A 26774-nucleotide genomic window follows, 5' to 3' on the forward strand; every position below is an offset into this window, starting at 1 on the left:
TATTGAACTGTGTTTTTGTTGTTATTCGCAATTCGGTGCATATCTGAAGACCTTTTCTAAATATAATAAAAATGCATTACTTGAATCAATTTATTGTAATCTGTGGTTAAATGCTCGTAAATGAAAATGTTAGAGTAAATGTTAATTAAATGATAATGTCATGTTAACTTGAATGTAAATGCACTTGTTAATGCCCATTAGTTCTGTTACATATCAGTGTAAAGAGAGTGTCAATAGCTGTAATCAGTAAAGTTGGCTATGCGATTATTGAAATATGACAAGGCACTTACTATACGTAACAAAGTATGTGAACGAATAACTCAAGGGTCACACTTATTGACGAAAGCTGTTGCTTTTCTCGGCCACAGCTCTATCATTTTCCATTAGATGGTAGTCTCGATTTTATTGGGTGCGCACTTTGGCTTCCACACGGAATACAAAAATATAAGTATTTCCATAACAAATTATTGCATTCTTATGTTCTCTTTGTTGATGTCAGGAATGCATTTAAGTGAAACACCGCCAATTAATTTATATTACGACAATCATCAAGTTTATTATTGTTAATAACTGGTTTTAAGATGAAAGAATTTGAGACAAAAGTTCTAGGATAAAAAGATAAAAGTCGAATGTCGATCGATGAACTCAAGAGCGTCTGCCACACCCATCTCTTCAACATTCTTGCATGTCGCGCTTCCCGATTTATGCTACATTGTATACTGCAGGGATATTAGTTTTAGTTTGAGCTTACGCATGCCAAATCGGAACCCAGAACAGGATAACGTGGAATGCTTTCTGGTTTAATCATTTAGATAAATAATCTGTTAGCCTTTTAGTGGATTAGTTCGCTTTTCAACTAGCATACCCACCCATAACATTCTGGAGATATCGACTAGGCAGGCAAGCTTATGAGAAACGGCTCTTCCATATCGCTTTGACATACCCAGAAGGGTTTAAGCACACAGCTCGTTGTTTGGAGCTTAGGATTAGAGAATTGTTAAAGAAGCGTGTACTTAGATATGTCTTAGGACCTAAAATGTAGCCAGAGGGAAAACCACAAGAGCCTCTCTATCTAAACAGAGTAGACAAATGCATAGACACTGGGCTACTTATCTACAGATCCGATTCTTATTAGGAATTTGGGAGAATAACTAGCGGTCTCTCACAAGAACTTTTGATTAAGCTGCTGGGGCATTTTATGTGTGACGGTTTTTTAACGCATGGGCTGAAAAATCCCGGACCTGACACACAGATGGCACTAATTTTATTGCAGTCACCTCTTCTTCAGTTAGTACCAACCTTAAAAAGACAGTTCTTGAAATTTCATGATATTATATTCATTAGTTCGTAAGTTATTGAGCTAAGAGTGACGTTACTTTTGTTATTTTCTTACTGGCTGTTCGCAGAAGTAAAAAAATGCTCGGCGGTAAGAAATTTCTCTCGAATGAAGAGATTATCACTGAGACTGAGATCTATGTTGAGGCAAAAGATAAATCGTTCTACAAAATTGGTATTGAAATGTTAGGTCGGCACTGGAATGATTGTATTGTACTTGATGGAAATTACGTTGATGAATAAATATAATTTGGAATAAAACAAAACACATTTTCTTTGTAAGGCCCGTGACTTTTCAGTCCATGTGTTAGATCTATGTAGATGAAGATGAATAGTTTTGGATATAAAAGGTTTTAAGTGAACGAAGCGCAGCGGCAGAATTGGAAATATTGTAGCTGCTCAGATTCGTTGCCTCAACGGAGTGTTTTTTTAATTTCTTGATGAATAGCATTAAAAATCTCTGAACGTGAATTTGAACGCTAGAAACTTTTTGTGTGCAGATTCCAGTGTAATACAGGGCATTTAATATGAGAATTGTGCCTGCCGCACCATTTCAAATTTGCTATAATTCTAAAAGTTCAGCGCGCTCTGGTAGGTTTAACATATTTGAGTTCCTTAGCCTAAGGTTTAATGGGTAACAAATTTTATATGGTGTCTCTTGCACCATCTACCGTCATTACATTTTGTAAGCAACTTGTAATGAGAAACGATCAATCAAAGTCAAAATATTTTGTTGCAATTAAAATTCAATGCATGCGAATTAAACGTTAGACATTATATGTAACGCATTATTATTTCATTAGTCTTAAGTAAAAATAATTTTTTTTTTTAATTAGTATACCAAACAAAATGTATTCTTAATAATATTAGGATATAATAATGTTTTACACATACACACACACATTCATATATTGCTTAAAAACGGATTCCGGCACAGGTAATGCAATAGTGGAGTAGTGAATGTCGTTAAGTATTACTGAGTAGAAGAAACACTTTCCATTTCATTAATTTTCATTTAATTTTTTTTGTTTTTTTTTTTGACTCCCTAACCACAAATTCGTTGAGGTTTTAATTGCGGCAAAGTGGTGATATGATGTTTGTAGGTGAACGACAATCGATCATAGTATGTGTGTGCGTTTATGCAGATATACAGCAAATAAAAAATAAAAAACAAGAAAAAACAAATAAGGAAGGCTAAAATCAGTCCGAACCGAACTTTATGAACACGCACATATTTAAGTAAAATTTAATTTGGGCTAACTCTTAATTTTTAGTGCTTTAAGTATAAAAAAACTGATAGAGACTAAGACGTAAGGACGGAAATTTAGTTTTAATATATAAAAAGAAGGCATGGTTTTACCCGATCTCAATAGCATTTAAGCTGAATCTAAATGAATAGGGAAGTGCTAGCCATACCAAGTTTGGGCGAATTTTATTGCGTTGTTAGCGAGATCCAGGCGAGATAACCAGGCTGCCATCAAATCAAATGGAGGCAGTTATACTAAGATCTAAGGTTGTTCAGGCATACCTGGTAGCTCTAAATTATATTATCATCGACTTCAAGGTCAGCCTTATATAGGTTCTGGGGCATAGAGATATTGAAGGAAATTGCAAGGCCGATGAGCTTGTCAGAAAGGGTACTTTCTGCTTGCACTGCTTGAAAACAGAGGAAACACTGGAATTCCTATGGCAACTGGCAAATTAAAGATAAAAAATAATATTCTCCAGGTGGACAATGGGCCATGGGGAGAAGAAAATACTTGTGGCCAATTTGGCAGCAGATAGCAATAGCAAATAGAACAGGTCAGGGGATTTGTTCTACTTCTCAAGAGAAAACATCTCGAAGGTCGTGACTTGTATCACCGCTCATTGGTTGTTAGGTAGGCACTCTTCTAGGCTAGAAGTACTTTCTCATGAATACTGGAGAAGTTGTAGAGACGAGGAAGAGGAAGAAACAGTAGACCACTCCCTCTGTAATTGTTCAGCCTTAGCTAGGAGTAGAGCAGGATTGTTAGGAAAATACTCTCTCTCTCTCTTGACTCTCTTATGGAACTCTCCGGTGACTTACAAGACTTGGCCAATAACTATGTTGAAAAACAAACTTGTAAGGAGAACTTCAGCTGCTATGTCACGGGTATTTCGGCAGCCGCATCCTGCACGATAATTTCACTTGTATTCACATACTCGTCCAATCAGTCATTGTTTCGATGGCAACGTAGCCCCATGAGCGGTTTGAGTGAGCCTAGTTACGTCAGCCCATCAGCTGATTCTATCAAATTCGCTAAGAGCCGGATAACGCACTGTTATTGGCCACACCTATTCAATTTTTTGCACCATGCGGTATTAGGATAAAACCTATCATACGCTTTATAAGAGCGTCTAAATGGTTTCATGGTGAATAAATACTGAAGTTTCCGTGTTACACAGTCGTCCCACAACGGGCAGTCTAAGGCAGTTGGCTATTGTAAACCGGCTGCCAAAAAAAACGTAACGTAGCGAGATACATGAATTTATTTACCCAAAACAGGGCATGGCACCCCCCATTTTTTAAAATTTCACTTGGGTTCTCCATTTGTATCAAACCGTAGTAATTTTGCTTCATTTAAAAATGAGATATCAAATCTGTTAATTATTTGGAAAGTTCCGTTTTATGGCAAGTGGTCACGGTTAATTACTGATTTTTCCCATTTTCTGCCTCAAGCTACTCTGGGCAAATATAAAATATGTACTAAGCCTCATTTGAAAAATATAAATTTTTGCTTGAGGACGGACGGACGGTCAGGACAAACTTTACTAAGTCGACTCCTCTCATCTTCCTGAACATTTTACCACACATATGACTATATCTATCTCGATTTCTTTATGCTGCTACATACAACCGTTATGTGAGCGAAATTATAATACCCTTGGGCACAAATGCGCGGATATAAAAACAATGAGCTACACAATCAAATACATGTAAATGCTTATGTAAATATGTTTGTAAAGCATGTAAACAAGCAAACACGTTTTGGACCCAATAGCTCATACGCTGCTTGAGGATGAAGTGGAGGCTGTACGGGCGCTCTTACTCGTACTTAGATAGTTGGGACAGTAATGGGAAACTTGAACGGAGCACTGCAGTAAGTTGCGTATGTATGTACGTAAAACTGTATATATTTTTATGTGCTTGTGTGTTTTTCGTCAAGTGATCTCCCGCCTCCTTTATAGGTCAAGTTAAAATGAATGGATTCGTTGGCACTGGGCGCTGTTTTCTTACTCTTCTCCTCCTTCTTTCTCAATTGATCGCTTCCTCTTCTTCTTTGTTTTCTTTAATATTGTACAAATTTTGTATAGCCAAAAACAAGTTGTTATTTGAATTGAATGCCATTTAACAGCAACTGCGTCTGTTTATCTCAATACTTGGCTGTTTGTTGTTGGTGGACTAGTTGGCTGTTTAGCTGACCGACTGGGAGAAGTGGCAACGAAATCGAAATGAATGCAAATAAAGCAAGAAACGGTCAGCAATAATGCAATGCGATGGCGTAGCAGCTGATTGTTGTTGGTGTGCTATGATTTAACAGTGGCGATTATCATGACGAAGCGATTTTTTTTCCAAATGCTCATTTATTTCTCAATGTGTGTGTATATGTGCTAATATTTACAATAAAAAAATGTTGTACTATTTTTTGTTTGATATTCTCTTATTTCTGTGTATGTTTGTGGCATTTGTGTTTGTTGCGCCCCTTGGACTGTCGCTGAACTGACCGCATCATTTATGATCACCGAATTCACTGCTAACCCTATTATATTTTCGTTTTGGCTATCATCGCCCATTATGTAATATGGCTTATGAGCAGTTGAAAATCGATGTGCATTCCAATAACAAAAACAAATAATAGGCGTCATGCCTATCGTCGAACATGCACATACATACATAAAAACTTTATACTTATATGTATATAATTTTCTTAAACTCCTTTTTTTCATTTTAAAGGCATTTATTTACTATCCCTCCCTCTCCTCACCCATGCTGAAATTTCGTGTGCATTTGTTGTTATGTTAAATGCTGCGGAACGAAATGTGAACGCCAACCTTTCAATGTGAACTACCAACAGCCGGTTATTTTCGGTGAACGATAGCGAAACGCTGATAGGCAGGAGTAAAAATTTGCGTAATTCACACAAACGAACTCATAACGCATACAAAAACACATATAGATGCATGTGCATACTAACACATGTACATATGTATGTATGTATTTGCCATACCCAACGCATCAACCTGTTTTAGTTTTGAAGTTGTAAACTGCATCTGGTTTGCTTGCCTTTTACACATTATCACTATTTTTCTTGTTTTTTTTTTTAATTTTATATTTGTATGTAGCCTGAAATTGGTGGGTCAAGTTGAATTACAGTAGACATCAACCTTAAGCCACCTGTATTGAATGCACTTTTCTGCTGCAGCTTTTCCTCTGCACCAGTTGGCTGTGAAAAAATGGTCTAGGCAGAAAAGTAACGGTATATTTCATTAGCTGAAATTGTGAACCTGTATTTTTGGTAAATTTCCATCTCAAAACTAACTTTTAATCCGGTTTATTTGTAGTTGCCATTTCAGAATGCAAAAGTTGTTTATATTTTTTTCATGTCATATTTACTAAAAAAATCCTATTCATCATGCAATGTCCAATAGTCTCCGATCGCGGGAGTTCTATTGTTTTTTCGGTAACTACTAAGTGACACTTGATCTTCGAGCCAAAAATATCGCTGCGAGGTTAGTTAGTTATTACCCTTGAAATGAGTTCATGAATACTTATTGGGATGTACCCCTAAATTCAATAACAAATGTTTGCAAAATTCAAATTTTGGGAAAATGCACTTTATTCACTATATATTTCATGCGGCCACCGTAGGAGGCAATGACACATCACTGAATGTATTTCTGTCATGAAAAAGTTGCTCATTAAAAAAGCCATCTGCCCTTCAGCGGTGGCATAATTGTGGAACAACTTCAACAAGCAAACCACAAATTGAAGGAGGACCTCGGCCAAACACCCAGCAATTACACTAGTCACTTCCCAATCTTTTTAAAATAGTCACAATGTTTGTCATGCTCAACTTTTTTGGCTCATTTTTTATAAAAATATAATTCAATGTCCGCAGAGTTGTAATCAAAGTTTGTTTCTATTTTAAGAGAACAGATACCTGTAAAATTTCGAAAAAAAAAATTTTTTTCATAAAATGTTAATATAATCCTTTAAGAATATGTCAAACAAATTTTAGAACGTAAATTTATATTAAATTAAATTTAAATTATATATTTGCGTTCGAGCGCTGGGAGAGGTGTTGTTACGTTGCCGACTTTAGACGCGTTTTTCTCAAAACCATATTTTTTCGAATTGGCGTACACGATAACTCGGAAAATTATTGACCGATCTCCTTGAAATTTTGCACACATCTTTTTTATGCCATTACTTTCTATGTAAATTTACAATTCGATAATTTTTTCGAGGCAAAAATAGTAGGAAAATTCGCCCCAAAATTCATTTTTAAGCATTTTATTCCGCGATTTTTTTTTTCATTTTTTGTTATTCATATGGAAATTATGACAATTATAAACAAAAAAAATTTTGTTTTTTTGTATTCAGGTCACTGACGCCGATGCTACAATGCCCGCCGATTGAGAAGCCCCGCTACAACCTTCCTCGAAGAATTGAGTGCACATCCGCCATTTTAAATGATTAAAATATATATATTAAAAAAAATTATATAATTTTAATATATAAATAAACTGTATGCCAGTTTTGAAAAAAATAATTTGACTTCTTCATTTTAAATAATCTTAATGAGACTTAAAAACCTCCGGAGAAAATACGCAACATCGAGTGCGACAAACAATTTTGAAAAATCAACGCAATTTGTAAACGACTTCAAACACAAACTTTATTACATCAAAAATTTCATAGCCAATAAAACTGTATACCCAGAAGTTTTTTAAGGATGCTGATAAAAAAGTTGAAAATTTTGATAAATGTTTTTTAAATTTGTTAAATTTTTTGTGAATTTCATACAATGAACTTAACATCAAAAATTTAAAGTGATAAATATTACGAATATTGCAAGAAAATGGAGTGACTTAAGCAAGGGAGCGCAGAGTTACCGCAAAAGCCGTCGTAGATACTTAAGGATATTATTATTTAGTTCATTTCTGATTATATTTTATTTTATGACATGATGCCCAAAATTTAACCATTTTCGAAATATTCGATTTTAAAGATTATTTGAAAAAAATGTATTTTTTTGCTAGTACATCTACTTTTTTATATGTTAGTTTAAGACTCCGACTTTTCCCGTTTTTAGTTAAATGGTATATCAATTAAGGAAACTCAATCCTGACAGTTAGAAATGGCTATTTGATAAAGTTCTGAATTTACGATTTTTCACTAAGAGCTTGCCACTTCATATCATTAAAAAGAAAAATTTTGTGTGGAAACTATTCTGCAAATTATTTTAACTTTACTAACTAAAACGAAAAAAACTTTCCTTTACAAAAACATTTGGTTAATTTTTTTCGCCCAATCGCCCTTAAATCTAAATCTAATAAATATCGAATTATGCTAAAATTTGTTATTCTCCTTCTAAAGTTACATTGGAACTTTACTAACTTAAACAATTTATCTCTAAATATATTTTGTATTTTTCCAGCGAAAAATTTTCTTTCCTTTAAATTTATTAAAAATTACTTCAATTTCTTTATATTCGCAAGATTATTCGAATACCAAGGTTTTATCAAACCATTATCATCATCGTTTCCTGTATCTCTCATTGGAAGATTGGGTCTCAAAACCATACAAATTGCCATTTGAAATTTGGTCTATCAATGTATGTGAGAAGGAGATTTGCTCTTCAAATTCGGTAATGTATAATTTTCGTAGAGTTTACTCAGCATTTGATCTATTTCTGAATCCTCAGTCTCTTTTTTTCTGGTCCACAACAATGGGACCTACACTAAATGGTTTCGCAAAGACGCAAGAAGTCTCCTAATGAAACACTTATTTGTACAAATTTATCGCTTGACTTGACAACTACAAGGTGGCGCAAAATTATTCATCCTATCAGAAGATTTTTAATTTTTGCAAATGGAGATATTTAGGCGGCTAGGACTAGAGGTACATCAAAAAAATCGTACGTCAATCATATTTGACACTTGTGAACTAGACAGCTGCAGTATACAAATAGGCAAGCAATGAAGTGCGTAAAAGTCAAAATAAAGATTTTTAGTACTCAAACTATTTTTTTTTTATTTAGTAAGAATTTTTTTCAAAAGTTAATTTTCTTTTTCATTGTTGTTGTTGTTCATAATTAGTATTGTTTCTTTTTCTTAAATTATTTAAAATCAGTCCAGCAGCTCACAATTTAAAATTGAAAAAAAAAATTGCCATTTCACTCGCAGTTCCAAAGAGAGCTTTGTGTGCGCTAGCAAACCTTCTGAGCTCAAACAAATAAACGCGTAAACGAACTCCCCCAAAAGCACAGGTGTTACTCCCGCTACACTCGGTCCCCCCATTTTCCGCTAATCAATCCCAATGAGTTTATGAGCCCATTTATCCATCCAATAAAGATTACTCATACGCCTTGCTGTCCTAGCATTACCACATACAAAATAGAAGAAATAAGAAATAGAGCGCATAAAGACTATTTTACTAGCAAAAGCTGTTCAGAGCCAAACTAACTTCACTCATCTCTCCCTATCTACATAAACACCCCTATGCGATCAATTCAATCAAAAACTTGTTTCCAACTTATCGTCACAAGCACCAGTCACATACATATTTACAACTATGAATGAGATACCGGGAATGTGAATGGTTTCCATTATGTGCAACACATATTGTCCTTCTGAGTGTCAGCGTTGCAATAGGAGCATTAGTGCGCATAGTGGCAACATGTTTCATTTGGTAATTAGGTCAAATGCGCATTTAGTTGAAATATGAACGCAAAAGCGTGCAAAAAAAACACAAAACATCAACACACACATACAAACGAAAACGTAAAAGTAAACAAATCCAGGCAACATGCAGCAAAGCACAGCAATAAACGAGAGAACGTGGGCCAAAACGGAGTGCATACATTTGGCAATCACATGCCAGCGAAGGCAGTGCAGTGCAGTGTTGCTACTTCTGAAAAACGAAAAAAAATTATAAAGAGGTAAACAAGCACATGAAAAGCAACAAGTAATTAGTGCAAATGTGGCATATGTGCGCATGCGCACTGCCAACGTATAAAATTTGTTCTGTTTGTTTGAGGTGCTTGGTTGCCTCTGTCACTGCCACTCACCCAGTAGCCGCTGGCATAAAGCGCTTGAAACGGCGCTGCTGAAAAGTGAAATATGTGATTGCGCTTGGCGCTTGTTGCTTGCCGCTTGCTATTTGCCACTACGAACACAAGTACATATTTTCAGTTGCAGTGGCCGAAATGCGGTGCGCGCTTAAATAGTACGTTGGTCCATTAAATTATGGCCGGCAATTGTAGGCAGCATTTTCTTTTTTGGCTTGCGGTTGCTTAGCTCATTTTCCACGCTTTAATTTACGTTTCAGACAGCTAGCACTACAGATGCATCAAAGCTGGTTGCTTTATGGGCACATAATTTGTAATGAGTTTGGTTTACCGCAAAAGTGTGCAGAGTTCAGTTATGAGCTATTAAATGATGGAACGCTACGAATGCCTGTGATGGAGTAGGCTCGGAAAGGGCGATTAAGATTTTGATGATGATTTATTCTGTTGTATGTTGATAAGCGATGGAACGATGAGCTGTTTGAGCTTTACGACAACATAGACATAGCGCAGGGAATAAAGATCCAGCGGGTACGTTGGCTGGGTCATGTCGTCCGAATGGATACAAAAACTGCGGCTCTAAAAATATTCGATGCGGTACCAGTTGGTAGTAGCAGAGGAAGAGGAAGGCCTCCTCTGAACAAGGACTTGACTTCACTTGATGTATCCAACTAACGCCGGTTAGTACGAGAAAGAAACGACTGGTGCGCTTTGTTAAACTCAGCCAAAATCGCGTAAGCGGTTATCGCGCCAATTAAGAAAAAATAAGTATATTGATAAACATTGATTTTTAATCTTTCTTTCATGAGTGTGAATACGTGTATTTTTTGGTATATATTTTGACTTTTTTTGTATTGATGCATACAAGGTGGCGCAAAATTAGTCACCCTATCGGAAGATTTATAATTTTTACTACTGGCGTCGTACGGCAATTATGAAATAGGCAGACACTTGTGAAATAGGCAGATGGAGTGTACAAACAGGTAAGCAATATTGCGCGTAAAGATCAAAATTTGTCATGACTTAAAATTATTATTTTTTTTTATTTAGTTAAAAAGTAAAATAAACTTTATAATACCTGAAGCGTTTCAAACAATCCCGAGATCTTGTGATGTTTTCAGGTAGAAGCCTGCCTTCCACAAGTAAATTGCATTTTATGGTTTCAAGAGTTATTTCAGTAGGAAGATTGGAAAGATGTGCTAGTTTCACGCTTCCGAATATGTCATTTGCCATGATGTTTAACAAAGAAAGTGTAAAAGTGTGTGGACTAAATTTTCTTCATTAGCGAGAAATATTGTGAATCCCAAAGTACTTCCATAAACCTTAAGCAACACACTTAAAATTATTATTTTCCTTATGTTCCCTGAGAGACGTTACAAATCATGTCTAGTGTATAATTAAAATGATTTGTAAAACTAGTTATTTATCAACTCAATGAAACTGCACTATTTCATGTATTTACACACATAATTTTGTTCTCCAGAATTTCAGCGCCTAATTGCACCTGTACGTTTTTTAATTTAGCAATGTATAATTTGTTCACAGCTACAGAGTTGTGTGAGCCCTGAACCGCTGACCGTCATATATCAAAGCGTTCACCTGCAGTATATGCCGAGTCATCTAATTGAATGCTTTCTTTTGTTAATGTAATTACTATTTTTTGCCTTTTTTCAATTCCTTATCTTCGGATCTGCAATAGATCTGTATACATACATACACACATACATATATACCCACATTTGGTTTGCAATTATCAATATGAGTTCCAGATGAATTATATTTGTGTTTGCATTGTCTGCGGTACCTTCAATAAAAGCTTCAACAACTTTGAAAAACTAAGCGCCCACATCTAAGAACGCCATTGGTTACTCATTTTTTTTCGTTTTGCTTATTTTATTATCAAAAAACCAAATGACAAAGATGTTTGCGTTAAATTATAATAAAGTCAAATCAAAGTTCATTTCTTCGTCAAATTTTTGAATTAGGTTTGTATTTGTGACCAACGTGCACATACACATTTAAGTAATTGACCTTCTCATCAAGTGCCAAGTGTCAATGAGCTGATTGGAAGCATACAAAATCAGTCGCTTTTGTGGCACTCGGAGTGTTATTAAAAGTCAATGTTTATAGTTTGATCAAATTTGGTGCTGTTATTCGGCCATGGAAGAGGGTTGGTGAGGGGATACATATACACACATACATTTGTTTATTTGCTTGTTTGATATACGATGTCCCACAACCGCATATGTCTATAATTGCTTTACACCTACATATGACACATGTGTGCATAATTTAAGTGGTTTCGGTTACTATATACATACATACATGTAGAAACATACATACGCGCGCATACATATCTCAACTGTCAATAATAATCGGACATTGAAGTTTGCGGAAATGTTATTCTCAAAAGTTGCATCATTCAGTTAGGCAAATCCAACTTTGCAAAGTTCAAAGGAGAATATTTCAGATATGTTAAATTTAACGCTTGTTAACCTAATTTTAATTTACTTACACACACATACACAAGTATGATTGTTTGAAAAGCGAATTAGTAAAAAAAAGGTGCTAAGAGTCATAAATTTATGTGTGTAACTAAATGCCGTTTTCTTGTGAGTGGATGAGTAAGAGTATGTGATTGAGAGGGAGCGAGGGAGAGTAAGTTTTAATATTGGCTGTACAACTAATTAATTTCGTATAGCATAACCCTAAAATCACTCCTGTGCTTAAAGTGCACTTTAACACTTTCTATTTCCTAGACTACTGGTAGGGTAGGTGGAAATGGCAGTCGGACTTTAAATCAACTCACTTAGACAGTTACTTATCCACTGTGATACCACAGTATCAGTATGTTGAGATTTTCTCGGAGTGCATAATTTCAACTAATGGTGGAGCTTAAGAAGATGCAGAAAACCGTCTGCGTAAAGCTAGGTCAGCCTTTGGACGGTTACAGCCAATTTGGAAAAGTAGACAAATCGCGCTGAAAACTAAAACAAGAGTATTCAAATCATGCGTCAAATCCACACTATTATATTACAGTGAAATGCGGCTGGTGTCGAGAAGTATTACGCAGAAACTACAAAGCCTCACAAATATATATATAGATATACCTGTATAATTGGCGCGTACACCCTTTTTGGGTGTTTGGCCGAGCTCCTCCTCCTATTTGTGGTGTGCGTCTTGATGTTGTTCCACAAATGGAGGGACCTACAGTTTCAAGCCGACTCCGAACGGCAGATATTTTTATGAGGAGCTTTTCATGTCAGAAATACACTCGGAGGTTTGCCATTACCTGCCGAGGCAATGTTTTTCTTAATTTTGTTATTTACTGAGATTCGAACCGACGTTATTTCTGTGAATTCCGAATGGCAGTCACGCACTAACCCATGCGGCTACGGCGGCCGCTCACAAATAAAGGCCTTCGCATAATATGTAAAGTTTTTTGGCCGAATACCACCCGAAATACGGACTTATGGCAGATCACCGAGGAAGATCCAATCGAGAAGGTGATAAGTGGTCGTGAATGGCGATGGATCGGGCACACTTTCAGAAAGGACAGGGAAAGCATTAGCAGGGCAGCATTGGAATGGAACCCACAAGGACACAGTCGTTCCGGTCGTCCACGAAATACTTGGAGGCGTTCTAACCTTCGTGAACTAGAAACAGTTAACCAAACATGGGATGTCGTAAAGAGAACAGCGGTGAACAGAATAAGATTTAAATGTTTTGCGGAAGCCTTATGTTCCCAAGTAAGACTACTGAACGAGGACAAATTTTCTAGCTTCGAAACCACAGCAGAGCTTAAGTAGAAATCCACTATGATCAACTATATAAAATCAAGCCGAGCTCCTCCTTCGGTGTGCTTCTTGCTTTTGCGCCACAAATAAAGAGATCTACAGATGCTGTCTCCGGTTTTTATGACAAACTTTTTGATATCAGAAATGCCTACTCGCTGGTCGCTCAGTACAGTTAAGGACGAACTTAAATACGAACTTATGTTTATTATTATTTAGTGTGGTGAAGTGTTTCCCTATTATTACACTAAATCTCGTTGGCTTGAAAGAATCTGAAGGGATTTGCAAAATCACATATTTTTGGACCGAACAGATGTTGGACCAAGCTCTTTCTTCTATTTGTGGCGTGCGAGTTGGAGTTTTTCCACAAATGGAGTGGCATATAGTTTCATGCCGTCTCCGAACGATAGATTGTTTTTTCATGAGGAACTTTTTCATGACAAAAATACACTCGGAGGCTTCTTATTTTCTCCTTGTTCTATCATTGCGTTGAATGATAGTCACGCCCCAACCCATTAATTGCTTTCTCAATTCATTAAATGGTGTTAAAATGCCACTCAGTTTCCCACTGCATGTGTTTTTGAGGGAAGTCTAAACGGGCTTGTCTGTGATGCGTTTTCAACACAGGCTTGTACACCGAGTTTTCCATTTGTAAAATGTATACGATGTGCTTGTCTGTTACTGGAAGACCCAGCTTCTCTTTAATTTGAGTCGAATTTAAAAAACTTTTCAGGGCTTCCTGGTGGTTTATTTGGCGGTTAATCAGCTTTTTATTGTCTTTTTGCCCTTCTCACGCCATAATTTTTGCCCTTTTTGAAAAAAGAGCGCACCGCTGCCTCTAATCGTCCGCTTCTTCGCCCAGCCTCTCGATTTGAATAACCCCCCTTATGGTGAAGCCTGATTTGGACCTTTTCCGTATCATTAAGATACTTTCCTTTTGGCATTTTGATAGGAATCTTAAAAAGCATATTAATCAAATAATTTTGCTCTTAAATTGTTAAAAAAACTTGCCAATTATCAATTGAATGCAAAAAAAGTTGGTTTTTTATTCACTTCAATGTTTTCGGCTTCTTTATTAAGGTGCGTTTAAATGAATATTTCCTTATTTTTGGTAAGATATTTAAAAAGCTACGATTTATGTATAACAACAACAACGAAACGCGAATTTTGCATGCAATCTAAATTTCCGCTATCTTGATAAACAATGTGAGTTAAAAGTTGTTGTGAGCAATGCATTGAGAAAACAGAGGCCGAGAGAGAGAGGGTAGTACAGCTAAAATTAAGAGTGCGTTTATACGAATATATGGTATAATATTTATATGTGAATTGTTTATTAATGGTAAAGTTGTATGCTGAATTATTTGTTTGAATTAAAGTCAAACTTTAAAATTGTTTGAACAATTTATTTGTTCTGAATGCAGTTTTTACTTTAAATCATAGAGACGGTAGCCTTTTCATTATTGCCAATCGTTTATTTTTAATAGCCGATTATGGGTATTAATTGTCAATGCTCGCAATTTAATTTCACAATTACTGCAGGATAGTGTTCATTACCGTGTGACGGAAAGAAAGTTTCTAAAAGTTAGCTTTTAAGTTACTTTTTGGAAAAAAATTGCTTTCGAATATTACTTTACATGGAAAGAGTGGCTGTTCTTTCAGTTACACCCGTTTGATATATTCGTAATTCACGAAGTCTTTTGAGTTCATAACGGAAAACAACTTCCCTTATTTAATGATTTATAACCCCGATTCCACATACCAGGCAAGCTTAAATACGATTTATTTAATATAATTTACTTCAATTGCCTCCAAGTTGGTCGAATATAAAGAATTCATTTTGTTGCTAAATACGCGCTTTGTTTGTTGTGTATAAGTACTCATATACTCGGACATATAAACGTATGAATATGTATTTAAGTAGTGTATAAAACTATAGATAAAACCAGAGAAAGTTAACATTATCTGCTCTGATAAAACGAGCTGTTGCGCTGATATGCAAAAAAACGCTTTATTAGAGCTGTTCCCCCTTTAAACGCTGCCTGAGGATCACTGCATTGATAGTATATACTTTTTCATTTTATAGTATATTTATTTATTTATTTTTTATTTAAGTTTTTATTTTATTTTATTTATTTTTATTGATTTTATTTACTTTTTTAATTTTTTTTTTAATTTTTTATTTTTTAATTTTTTTTTTAATTTACTTTTTATAATTTTAATTTCGAAACTCAATTCTTTCCATTTCTTTCCACACAATTTAGTTCTTTCACTTTCATTGCCACCGCCAGCTGTAGTTCAACTTGAAAACTTTGACTTTGCATGCAGATGTTTTCAATTACCATAGTTTTTTGTTTTCGTTTTGTTATTTCTTCAACTGCACTTATCCAATCGATATATAGAATTACAACCGTATTGCATTGCATGCAAGGTCGAATTGACCATTTGCATCGCTACCACGACGCCGCGTCAAGTTTCGCACGATTTGTCCGGCGACCAAACCAAGCAAATAATATGCAATTGACTAATCAACCTACTGCCTGTTGCATTTACTGCCGGTTTCATAGACCTACGCACATCTACTAACAGTTACTATTACCGAAGTTGAAAAATCAAGAAAAAAAAACCATTTGTTTTGTGGAGGCCGGTGTTTGCTGGCGCCGCGTCTTCACCGCTCTAACCAATGCTCTTATACTTGTTAGATATCGGCACGTCACATGAGTAACTGCCGTGTGTTTCACTCACCTCTATAGGTTGCGCATACATACACATACCCGAGTTATAGTAAATGTTTATCGCAATTTAGCAAATACTACAAAAACATACGTATAAGGAATCAACCCCCTACAACCTCAAACCCACTTCGCACGGCAGAGTGTTCGCCCTTATCTCTTCTTTGTAGAGAGAAATGCTAAAGCAGAAACATTTGTGTAAATAAGTGGCCCTGCTGGAAATTTTGTTTTGATTTCTAAGAATTTTCAACTAAATCGGAAATCAAATGTCAATCAAATTGCCGTAAATACTCTGAAAGCTCTCTCTTTAAGCGTCCTGAGGGAAAAATAAATAATGCTTTGGTTTGGCATCATAAAGTGAAGATAAGGGATGTGGCAGCTGTCAAACTACTTACTCAACATTTTTGTATTCAATATTCAAGCCTGAATACTAACCAAATTAAAAAAATAAAATTAAAAAAAATTATATTATATTTTCAAGGTCCACATAAAAACTAGTTTAAATATTTTTTTCCAGTTAAGCATAGAGTTCCATTGTTGTTGGCATTTCCGGGATTAAATTAAAATAGGAAATTAAATAATATCGACCTGTCAACATTTTATACCAAACAGTTAATTTATTTTATTTGTATTATCATTTTATACAAACAAATTTAGATTGTAGCATCGAGAAAAATAAAATTTGTTTGGGCCTCATATATGTATATAAAGAGCAATTGATTTTAGCGCTTTGCGTAAATAGGTTGTTGTTTTTTATTGCCTCCTTATAATTAACACCCGCTCCAGCTGGGTTCTTTCACATAAATACTAAACTCCAATAAATAGCTACACATTTTCAATATACTATACATACACACGTTTAGCATGCATATGTGTGTGTGTGTTTGTGTCTTCGTTGTTTCTATTTATATTGACTTTTCTGTAATAAAACTGGCCTGTCGTGTGCTGTACGTTGCAATCAAATTAACTGTTTAAATTTTTATTATATAATGGCTTTCAATGCATTCTGGTAACACTGTCTGCCAACTGGGCGGCTAATTAATGAGCGTTTGAATGCTGCAGATGTGCCGTCGCTGTTGTTGGCCACGCGCTCGGTGAGCGAAACTAATGCATCTTGGTTATATTCTATTTACAAACACAGTTATATTTTTTATAAAATATTTGATTTGTTTTGAACAAAAATTTCCAGCGCATTGAATTGCTGCTAGGTGCATTCGCTGGTATACAGTTTTATTTCTTGGGAATTTATTCGAATGACAAATTCATAGAATTTTGGTATGGCAAACCTCCAATAAATTAAAAATATAAAAATAAAAAATAATATCCCGGTGTTCGGTAGTTCAGAAACTGTATGACATTCGCTGTAGAATGCAACTTCATCTACTTTTTTGTGTTGATAAAAACTTTTTAATTTCCTCTGTTATACTAACGTTGTCATTGCTGAAAATCCATCATTTATTAACAAAAAAGTTTGCAGTAATAATTATTGCATAATGCCATGGGCCGAAACCCGTTCTGCCACTCTCTTCTACAGCCATCAAAGCCACGGTTAGCAAACGGGTTACTCTAACCCACAAGCGAGTTTGGCAGGCTGAGAGAGGCTGCAGATGGACAAAACTGATGTTACCTGTCATGCCCGACCGACTGTCGCAGATCCTACTGTCATTGAGCAGAGGGGACTGTAGGCGGCTGGTTGGATTGATGACGGGCCACTTCCTATAAGCAAATCACATGGAAAAGGTGGGCATCTCAGACAGTGCAGTCTGCTCAGCATGTCGAGAGGAGGATGAGGCGGTGGACCGCTTTCTGTGCGTCTGCCCAGCCTTCGCTCGAATCAGGCTTGAGGTCATTGGCACTGATGTATTAAGAAGCGACCACCTTGGCTCCTTGGCTCCTTGGCACTATAAGATCTACTCAGATTTCTTCGGAGGTCGAGTAGATTTAAAGAAAATAAAAAAGGGAATCCGAGTGCAGTACAATAGACTGACAAAAAACAGAAAACATCGTATAAGAATGGCAATACAAAGATCTGGAGTTGGGTATCTATTTTTTCGATTTCCCTTAGTTATGGATTGGTATTGAGCCTTCAAATAAAATAAATAAAAATATTTGCCACATTCACTGATCATCTTACCACACGCTTTTAAGGCGAATCTCCCAATGAAGGCGGTTAAGGGATTTTTAAGCGTAATTAGGAGAAAAACTGCCCAGGGAGGCTGTATAAATAGCATCTCAGTTGTTTTCCTTATTGAGAAAAAAAGTTCTGGAGAGTAACGAAAATATTGCACCAACCTCTAAAAAGCAACTAAAAGTCTACCAATTGGTTTTCTCTTATCTTCAAAGTGGGGCGATATTTTGCCGCATATATAACCACATATTACTTAGTTACTAGGAAAAGGGAATATTTCGTAAGCCCAAATGTAATACTAAAAGATTGTGGTGACACTACCTCTTTGCAGCCTGGCAAGGACTTTTCAGAGGATGTATGAAACGTTGATAAAGATCGGCCAGTCAAGAGTTCTTGGAGATGCATTCTAATTGAACTCGAAAAAGCAACATAAAAATAATAATTTAATTTCTTGTTTTATTGTTAAAACGCGCTAAAATACGAAAACTAAGACAGAATTTTATTTAAATGGTCTTTGATTGTATACATAATAAAGGGTCTTTCAGAAGATATACCTAGATATTGTTTTGAAATAAGACATGTCAAAATTTAGCTTATTTCAGGTTTCACCTCATGACCTCTTTTAAATGCCCACCATGAGCACGTCAACATGCATGGAAACAGTCGATGCATGGATGCCTAATTGTTGAGAACGTTGAGATACCGATCTTGAAGTTAGGTAGGTATGTAGGTAATATTATTGAAGTACCTGGCTGGCACCACCCAAGTAGCACTAAAGCGTCGTTTTGATACCATTGAGTCATTTCACCTAATGATAACATGGTTTCATTGACATTGAGGGGAACTGCAAAGCCGATGAACTAGCAAAAACCGGTACCAACTTGATTGATGAGTACATAGACACTGATATAGGTATACCCTTGCAAACATGTAAACTATGTATTCGCAAAGAAATTGTAAGAGTAGCGAATGAAAAATGGCCTAATGAAGGCACTTGAAAAATCATCCGACAGCTGTGGCCGACTCTTAATGGTAAACGCAGAGGAACTTCTACTAAGAAGAAGTCTTAACACACTGAATTCAGTTATTACGGGGCACTGCCTAATCGGTAGGGACGCCTAAAGAATGGGCGTTGTTGTTGAAGTTGTCTAGACAAACAAGAGGAAGAGATGATCCCACACCATCTGTGTCACTATCCTGCTCTAACCAGACGTAGACTCGCCATTTTGGGTGGACATTCCTTTAATGAATTGGAAGATCTCAGCTTTGTCGAAATTAAGGATCTCATAAAATTTTTGAAAAGTACACATTGGTTTCAGGAGGAAGAAGGGCTGGTTCGCTACGCGGCATCAGAATGGGCCATGAGCGTGAGTGTGTCCCTCGACCTAAGAAGGAGGAATAGTCTGTCAGACATCTGCTTTGACACTGCCCTGCATGGTATGACAGTGGGTTTCGATAATTTGGCTCATCGTTCTCGAATGATACCGATGACTTTAGGGATATAAGTGTCAGCCAGATCAATGGATTTGCACTTAAAACAAAGTGGTTTAACGAGGAATGTCAGGTAAACTGCTACTGTGGAATCTCAATGGATCGGTATTAGTCTACGTGAGTTGGTTTAAAGTCCGACTGCCATTTCGACCCACCTACCTTCCTACCATAGGCACAAAGCATAACTCACTTAAAATTAGAAAAATTTATTGTCAGAATGGAAAAATCTGTACTAAAATAATACAACTTTTTTCTCTTTTTTTATATTTGAAAGTTTTAATAAATAAATGAAAATAAATAGATCACTCCTCATAGTTAATGACTAAATCGGACACCTCAACATAAATTTTGTGTAAACTCAAATTTTTGCTGCACAAATTTGATTGTAACCAATTGATTTCGCATGCTTATTTCCATTAATAAAATCTACAGCAGCAAAAAAATATCTATGCACATTAGTAAAGCACAACAAACACTAAAAAATGCTGTAAATTATTAAAATATTAGCAAACTCAGCTTTTAGTGGTGGAATGGGCAATAATGTGTAGACTTGCTTAATATTTAACTAGTATTCATAATATTAATATTAATAATAGTAATAATAATAATAATTCTCTAATAAAAGTAACTATAAGATTGTACAGGTGAGAAAAAAATATGTACAAACAAATAGAGTTAATTGCCGTTGGATAACTCAAAAACTATCAAGTTTAGACTACTCTGCGCAGGCTTCATACCTTTCATGAATATAGAAAAGTATTACTGTAATCTGCACCGATCTCTATGACACAAAACTTTAATTATTAATTACCAATTAAAGTGGCAATGTGAAAACGCATTGCTTACCAAATTTCAGCCTGATATTTTTAAAACTGAGCAACTAATTTACGTTGAAAGAGATGGGCATTGCTTACCAAAATTTCAGCCTGATATTTTTAAAACTGAGGAACCAGTACTCTCAGGTCCTTTCTACTAAGTTTTAGGAGAAAGGTCGCTAATTTCCTATGTAGTTCTTTCACAAAGCACTTGGCTACTCTACAAGAGCTCAACTCAGGGCAACCTCTACTATGTGTAGGCCTCATGAAGTCGTCAATCCATACTTGAATCGACAACTTTAGGATATTCTGCATTCTATGAAAATTCTGATTTAAAAAATAATATTTTTTTGTTTCAAATTTATCTGTACTTAATACTCAATTCATTGATGTATGGAGAACATTTTTATCGGTCTTTCAAAAATTCATAAAAGTCCCTCAAAGAAATTCTGATACAAATTTTTTTGGAAAATTCTGGCTTTCATTGCTTCAAACGCAATTAAAACTCGTGCATGCGAAAAATATATGTGAAAGATGTATTTCGCACTCGTTTCTAAATAAAAATATTTTTACCGCTCACCGCCCAAAAATGTTAGTTTTCGATTTATAGAACGATAATTAACTGGGACGTTTTTAGGCTATTCTTTGAGCTTTTAAATTAGCTAGCACTGCTATTTTCCACTAGAGAAAATTAGTTTTGATGTGGATCTTACCTATTTTTAAAACATCTTATTTTTAAAGCAAATCTGAAAAATGGGCGGAGAGCAAAATCAAAATACAATTTTGCACATCCCATATATGTATGTATGTATGTATTTGATGGACGCTCTATTGTAGATATGTATATATATATCTACATATTTGTATGCATTTTGAGCGCTTTTTTGTAAGCAAAAGCAAACATTGGCGAACTGATTTCATGGCAGTTGTTTTTGTTATTGCAACAACTTCACGGTTGCTATCACTACAATTTTTTTGGCTTATGAGCTAAATAAATATGCTGAAGCATTGAATTACCACATTTTTACATTTTCATATTTTATACTGCCATTTCGTTTTTATTTCTCTACATATGTACGTACATATGTATGTGTGTGCAGTAGCTACTTTTGTTGTTGCCTACAGAGCAGATGATGCTGCGCTCAGGATGACCAGACCTACACAACATCGTGGATCAACCAGCTTGTTTCATTTTCGTTTTGCAATATTATTTTAATGTGGAACCGAAGAAGCACCAGCAACAGCCGCAGCAGCACAAACAACACACAGTGTAAGGTGAACCGAAAGAGCAAGACATAATAAAAAGTGAAAAAGGTATAACAATATTGAACTGAAATGAAGCAAAAAATGATCAAACCAAAGTCATCAACTTCAGCAACTTCTGCACCAACAGCCATCAACCAAGGGCCAGCAACTGCAATCGCCCAACAATCAGAGACAATTCAGCTCAGTTGTCGAGCTAACAAGTAACCCAGCGATCGAGCACAAAGCCGTCTGCAGTTTCTTTTCGGTGTGTTTGTTGTTGCTGCTTCTGCTGCTTCTGCTTCTTCTTGTTATTTAAGTTTTGTAATTTGACCATGAATTTTTATTTGAGGTTTTCCCCATTCCATTTTTTTCATGTTTTAATTTTTTTGAATTAAACAAAATTTTTTTTGTTTTTTTTTTTTGATTTTTTTCCTCTATTGTATTTTATCAGCTGCTTACTATGCGTTTTTAGGTTGAAATTGCAATAAACGCCAATACCAATACCACGTCCCAATTCTTTGAACCCATCAATAGTGCCCACGTGCAGAAAGTGTTTTGTGCAGCGAAAACAAGAAGTTTAAAATAAAGCGAAATATAATCAAAAAAGTTGCGAATTATATATGTATGTGTGTATATGAGCACACAAAACAGTCTTAACAGTCAGTCAAAAATGGTCTAAACAGTCTTCTGACCCAAATTCATAGCTGAAGGTGTTGCACCTTTAAGTGCCCTAAAAGTGAGGCTGGCTCGATTTTCAGGTTGGCCGCTTGCGCAAGGGGTACGTGAACGAAGGAAAAGCGCTGATTTGCAAAATTGTGCACCCTTTAGCTACAGCAAATAAATAAGAAATGAAAGCAATTTTTAACTTTAATAAAAAAAATAAAAAATTTAGGTCATTTCCTGCTTGCGTTAGGGTGAACGTACTTTGTAGGAAAGCGCACAAAGTGTGGTGGTATTTTATAGCATTTTACTTTAATTTATTTTACTGCTTCTTTTAATTTACTTAATTGAATTTAATTTTTGAATATTATTTGATTCTATTTAAAGAATTTATTAAATGTTTCTGTTATTAAATTTATTTAATATTATTTCCTTTAATTTAATTTAGCGGGACCTGGACGCAGGCATATGGGCATATACTTTGTAATGCGGAAGATGTAACGCCACTCTGAAGTAATGCGAAAGCGGGTCCAGGTTGGGCGACGGTTCCATACGAGGGTAAGTCTTCTAGTCTGCTTTGATGCTGCATTTTAAACCCCGCAAAAAAACAAAAACATTAGCTTAGTTTAGTTCAATTCTTTAGGTTAATTACATTTTATTATTTTTTTTTTCATTTACTTAATTTAATTTAAGTTTATTAAATTTAATTTTGTATAATTTATTTATTATTATTAATTTATTTTTTTATAATACGTTTTCAATTTACTGTTGTATTTAAATTGATATAATTTTCTTAATATTTTTTTTTCATTTATTTAATTTATTTTTGTTTTATTAAGCTTATATTATTTTATTTTGTTTCATTCACTTAATTTAGTTAAAGTGAATTCAATTAGATTTTGTTAAATTTTATATTATTATAGTGTATTTTTTATTTTATTTATTATTATTTTATTTGATTTTGTTTGTTTCATTTATTTCATTTATCTAAAATTAATTCAATTTAATTTTGTATAATTCTTTGTGTTATTATTAATTTAGCTTACTTTTATATTTAGTCAATTACGGTATTTTATTTGATTTAATTTTTATTTTATATTATTATTTTTTTTTTTGTTTCATTTACATAATTTACTTTAAGTTAGTCCAAATTAATTTTGTTAATTTTTTTATTATTGTTAATTTATTTTATTATTATGTTTATTTATTTTGCTATAATATTTTTTTTTATTTAATTTTCTTTTTTTTCTTGCATTCATTTAACTTGTATTATTTTATTTTGTGTTCATTTTATTTTATTATATTTTATTTTCTTTCATTTACTTAATTTACTTTGGGTTAATTGAGTTAATTTTTTATTATTATACTATACTTTTTTATTATATTTATCTGATTTATTATTATTTTATTTTATTTTACTTATTTTTGTGTCATATTTTATATATTTTGATTTTTTTAATTTTATATATTTTAATAATTTTAATTTTCTCAAATGAAAACTAAATCAATTTAACTATACTTTAATTCGGATTAATCTAACTTAATTTTATTTTATTTCTTTTTGTTTTATTTAAGTTAATTTTATTTAACTGAGTTAAATTTAATTTAAATTAATTTTAATTAATTTATTTCAATTTATTCTAGGTGAATTAATCAAAATTTTATTTTCTTTCATTTCATTATTTTCCATTTACTTAATTTCTTGTTTTAAATTTATTTAATATTATTTTTATTTATTCTAAGTATTTTATTTATTTTTATTTTTATGTAAATATAATACATTTGTTTTTTAATTCGGTGAAATTTAGATCAGATTAAATTAATTTAGTTCAGTTGAGCTTAATAGAATTTTATTTAATTATATTTTATCTCACTTATTTTTATTTTATTTTACATTATTTTATTTTATTACTATTAATTTATTTTATTATTATATTGATTCAATTTACTACAGTATTTTCTTTGTTATGAAACTTTTTCTTTTGTTTTTTATATATTCAATTATTTATTGATTTATTTTTATATAATATATTATTTTATTCTTTTTTCTTAATTTAGATTATTTTAAATTTAACTTCGATTAGGTTGAAGGGACTTTTTTTAGTTTAGTATATTTTATTTTCTTCTGTTTCCTTCTTTCATTCACTTAACTTAATTTTTATTTAATTCAATTTAATTTTGTACATTTTTTTAATTATTATTAATTTATTTTAGTATTATTATTTAATCAATTTGCTAAAATAATTTATACTATAAATTTTATTTTGTTTAGTTTAATTGTTTTTTTTTTTATTTAATTTATTTAATTTTAATATTTACTTAAATTTGAATTAAATTTTCTAACCGAAATTTAACTTGTCCTTTTTCTTATTCCGTTTTATTATTATTTTATTTTGTTTCGCTTACTTGTTATAATTTAAGTTAATTACCGTTAATTTACTATTTTAGTTTATTTTAAATTCATTTGATTCAGTTCAATTAATTTTATTAGTATATCTACTCAATTTGCTATTTAATTTAATTTAATTTAATTTAATTTAATATAACTGAATTTATATTTTTTGTTTTATTTATTTATTTTTGTTTTTATTTTAATTTAATTTAATTTTTTTTTGTTTTGTTTAATTTTTTTGTTTTTATAAATATTTTTTTATACTTGATTTATTATATATTATTTATTTTTATTTTAATTGGTTTTGTTTAATTTAGTTTCGGTTTACTGAAACTTAATTAAATTTAGTTCCATTTACTTTGTTACCATAACTTATTTTGTTATTATATTTATTAAATTTTTTGCCGTTTTTTTTTTTAATTTTATTTATTTATTTTTTATTCTTTTTTTCTTCACTTATATAATTTTATATTAATTAATTTTATTTAATTTATTTTTTATTTCTTACTTTATTTACTTCATTCCACTTTTTTACTTTATTTTCTTGTAACATTTTGAATTTGATAAATAAATTATCATTTGCACATACAGACATATCTAGCAGGTTATAGTTAAGTCGCGTTATTCAGCCAAGTAAGACATTTGCTTTACACGCTACCATTTAATTTAAATTATACATATTTTTATGGCAACCACACGCAAATTTCTCTTTTGCCTGCAAATTTGAATTTATTTAAATGATTTTCACACTAAAAAACTGTCACGTGTGAAATTTTTTTATTTTTAAACTAATAGAGTTTTAATCTGTACTCACCATTTTTTGCAGTTTTTCTTTTTTTTTTTGTTGTTTAAATTTAAAAACCTTAAGTCGCCTAAGGAAATGAGATGCCAAGCATAAATTATTGCCAAACTCGCACTAATCAATACTGATATTTAATGAATGCTGTTGTTGTAATTGAAACGTTGAAAATGGCTCACTGAAACCCGTAATCCAGTACTTGATGATTTGGTTGCTTATATAAAAAATTTTAAGACCACTACCGTAGGCAATTATGATTAAATAAATTATTTTAGTTTATATTTTCAATTTTTCGACGCAATTCATTTACTAACGTTTTGGTTTTTCATTTAACAATTTATTTGTGATTACAATATTATTTTAAGTATATGGGTTGAATAATTTTCAATCTTTTGTTCAAATTGATATTATTAAACACGCTAAAATATCACTTAAACACGCTAGAAGTCAAATCCTTGCTAGACACACTTTTATATTATTTCACAACTAAATAAAAAAAATATTTTAATTAAGTATCCTTTATTTTATTTCTTTATATTTATTTTACAAATATTTATTCGTTATACTCGATTTATTTTTAGCGCACCACCGGAAATATACGCGTTTCCTTTTTGTTCGCCTTCAAAATCCGTTTCTAACACTTTTCAATGCTCGCTTTTGTTCAATCATGTGTGTGTATGTATGTACAAATTGTGACCATTTATGTTTGTGAGACTATTCGGTTGACCCTATATACATATATATATATATATATATGTATGTGTGTGCATGAATTTCCGTTGGCTACTGTGGAGCCATTCAACGTTTCAACGTTCGTACAAAAATCACTGAAATAAGTTCCAAGCCGCATCGTCGCTTTACTTTTATATGGAGCGCATACAGCGTATTGGAGCCAGCTAAGCAATGAGTGAGTCGTCTCTTTAAGTGACTTTCCTATATTCTGAGTGAAACATTCACGACGAGTTTTGAGCGTGAATTTGGCGCGCTCACATATGTTCAACTAGGTAACGTGCGTGTGTGTAAGCATGCAAGTAGATACTTCCCGTCTACTTCCAGTCGGCCGTAGTAGTTGCT

The 26774-nt window shown here is 33.4% G+C and overlaps 1 protein-coding gene across 3 annotated transcripts in view; it reads right to left on the reverse strand.

Annotated features, from left to right (window-relative positions):
- LOC128855112 (elongation of very long chain fatty acids protein 7) overlaps positions 1-26528 on the reverse strand; it is a 124896-nt gene extending 98368 nt beyond the window's left edge. The window contains exon 1 of one of the 3 annotated variants that reach the window (XM_054089754.1): positions 25716-26528. In XM_054089754.1, coding sequence (XP_053945729.1) covers positions 25716-25718 — 3 coding nt within the window. In that variant the 5' untranslated portion in view covers positions 25719-26528. The other 2 variants (XM_054089753.1, XM_054089752.1) reach the window with 2 other exon arrangements.
- Between the last annotated feature and the right edge of the window lie 246 nt (positions 26529-26774).

The sequence above is a fragment of the Anastrepha ludens genome, chromosome 2, assembly GCF_028408465.1.
Source record: "Anastrepha ludens isolate Willacy chromosome 2, idAnaLude1.1, whole genome shotgun sequence".
Lineage (NCBI taxonomy): Eukaryota > Metazoa > Arthropoda > Insecta > Diptera > Tephritidae > Anastrepha > Anastrepha ludens.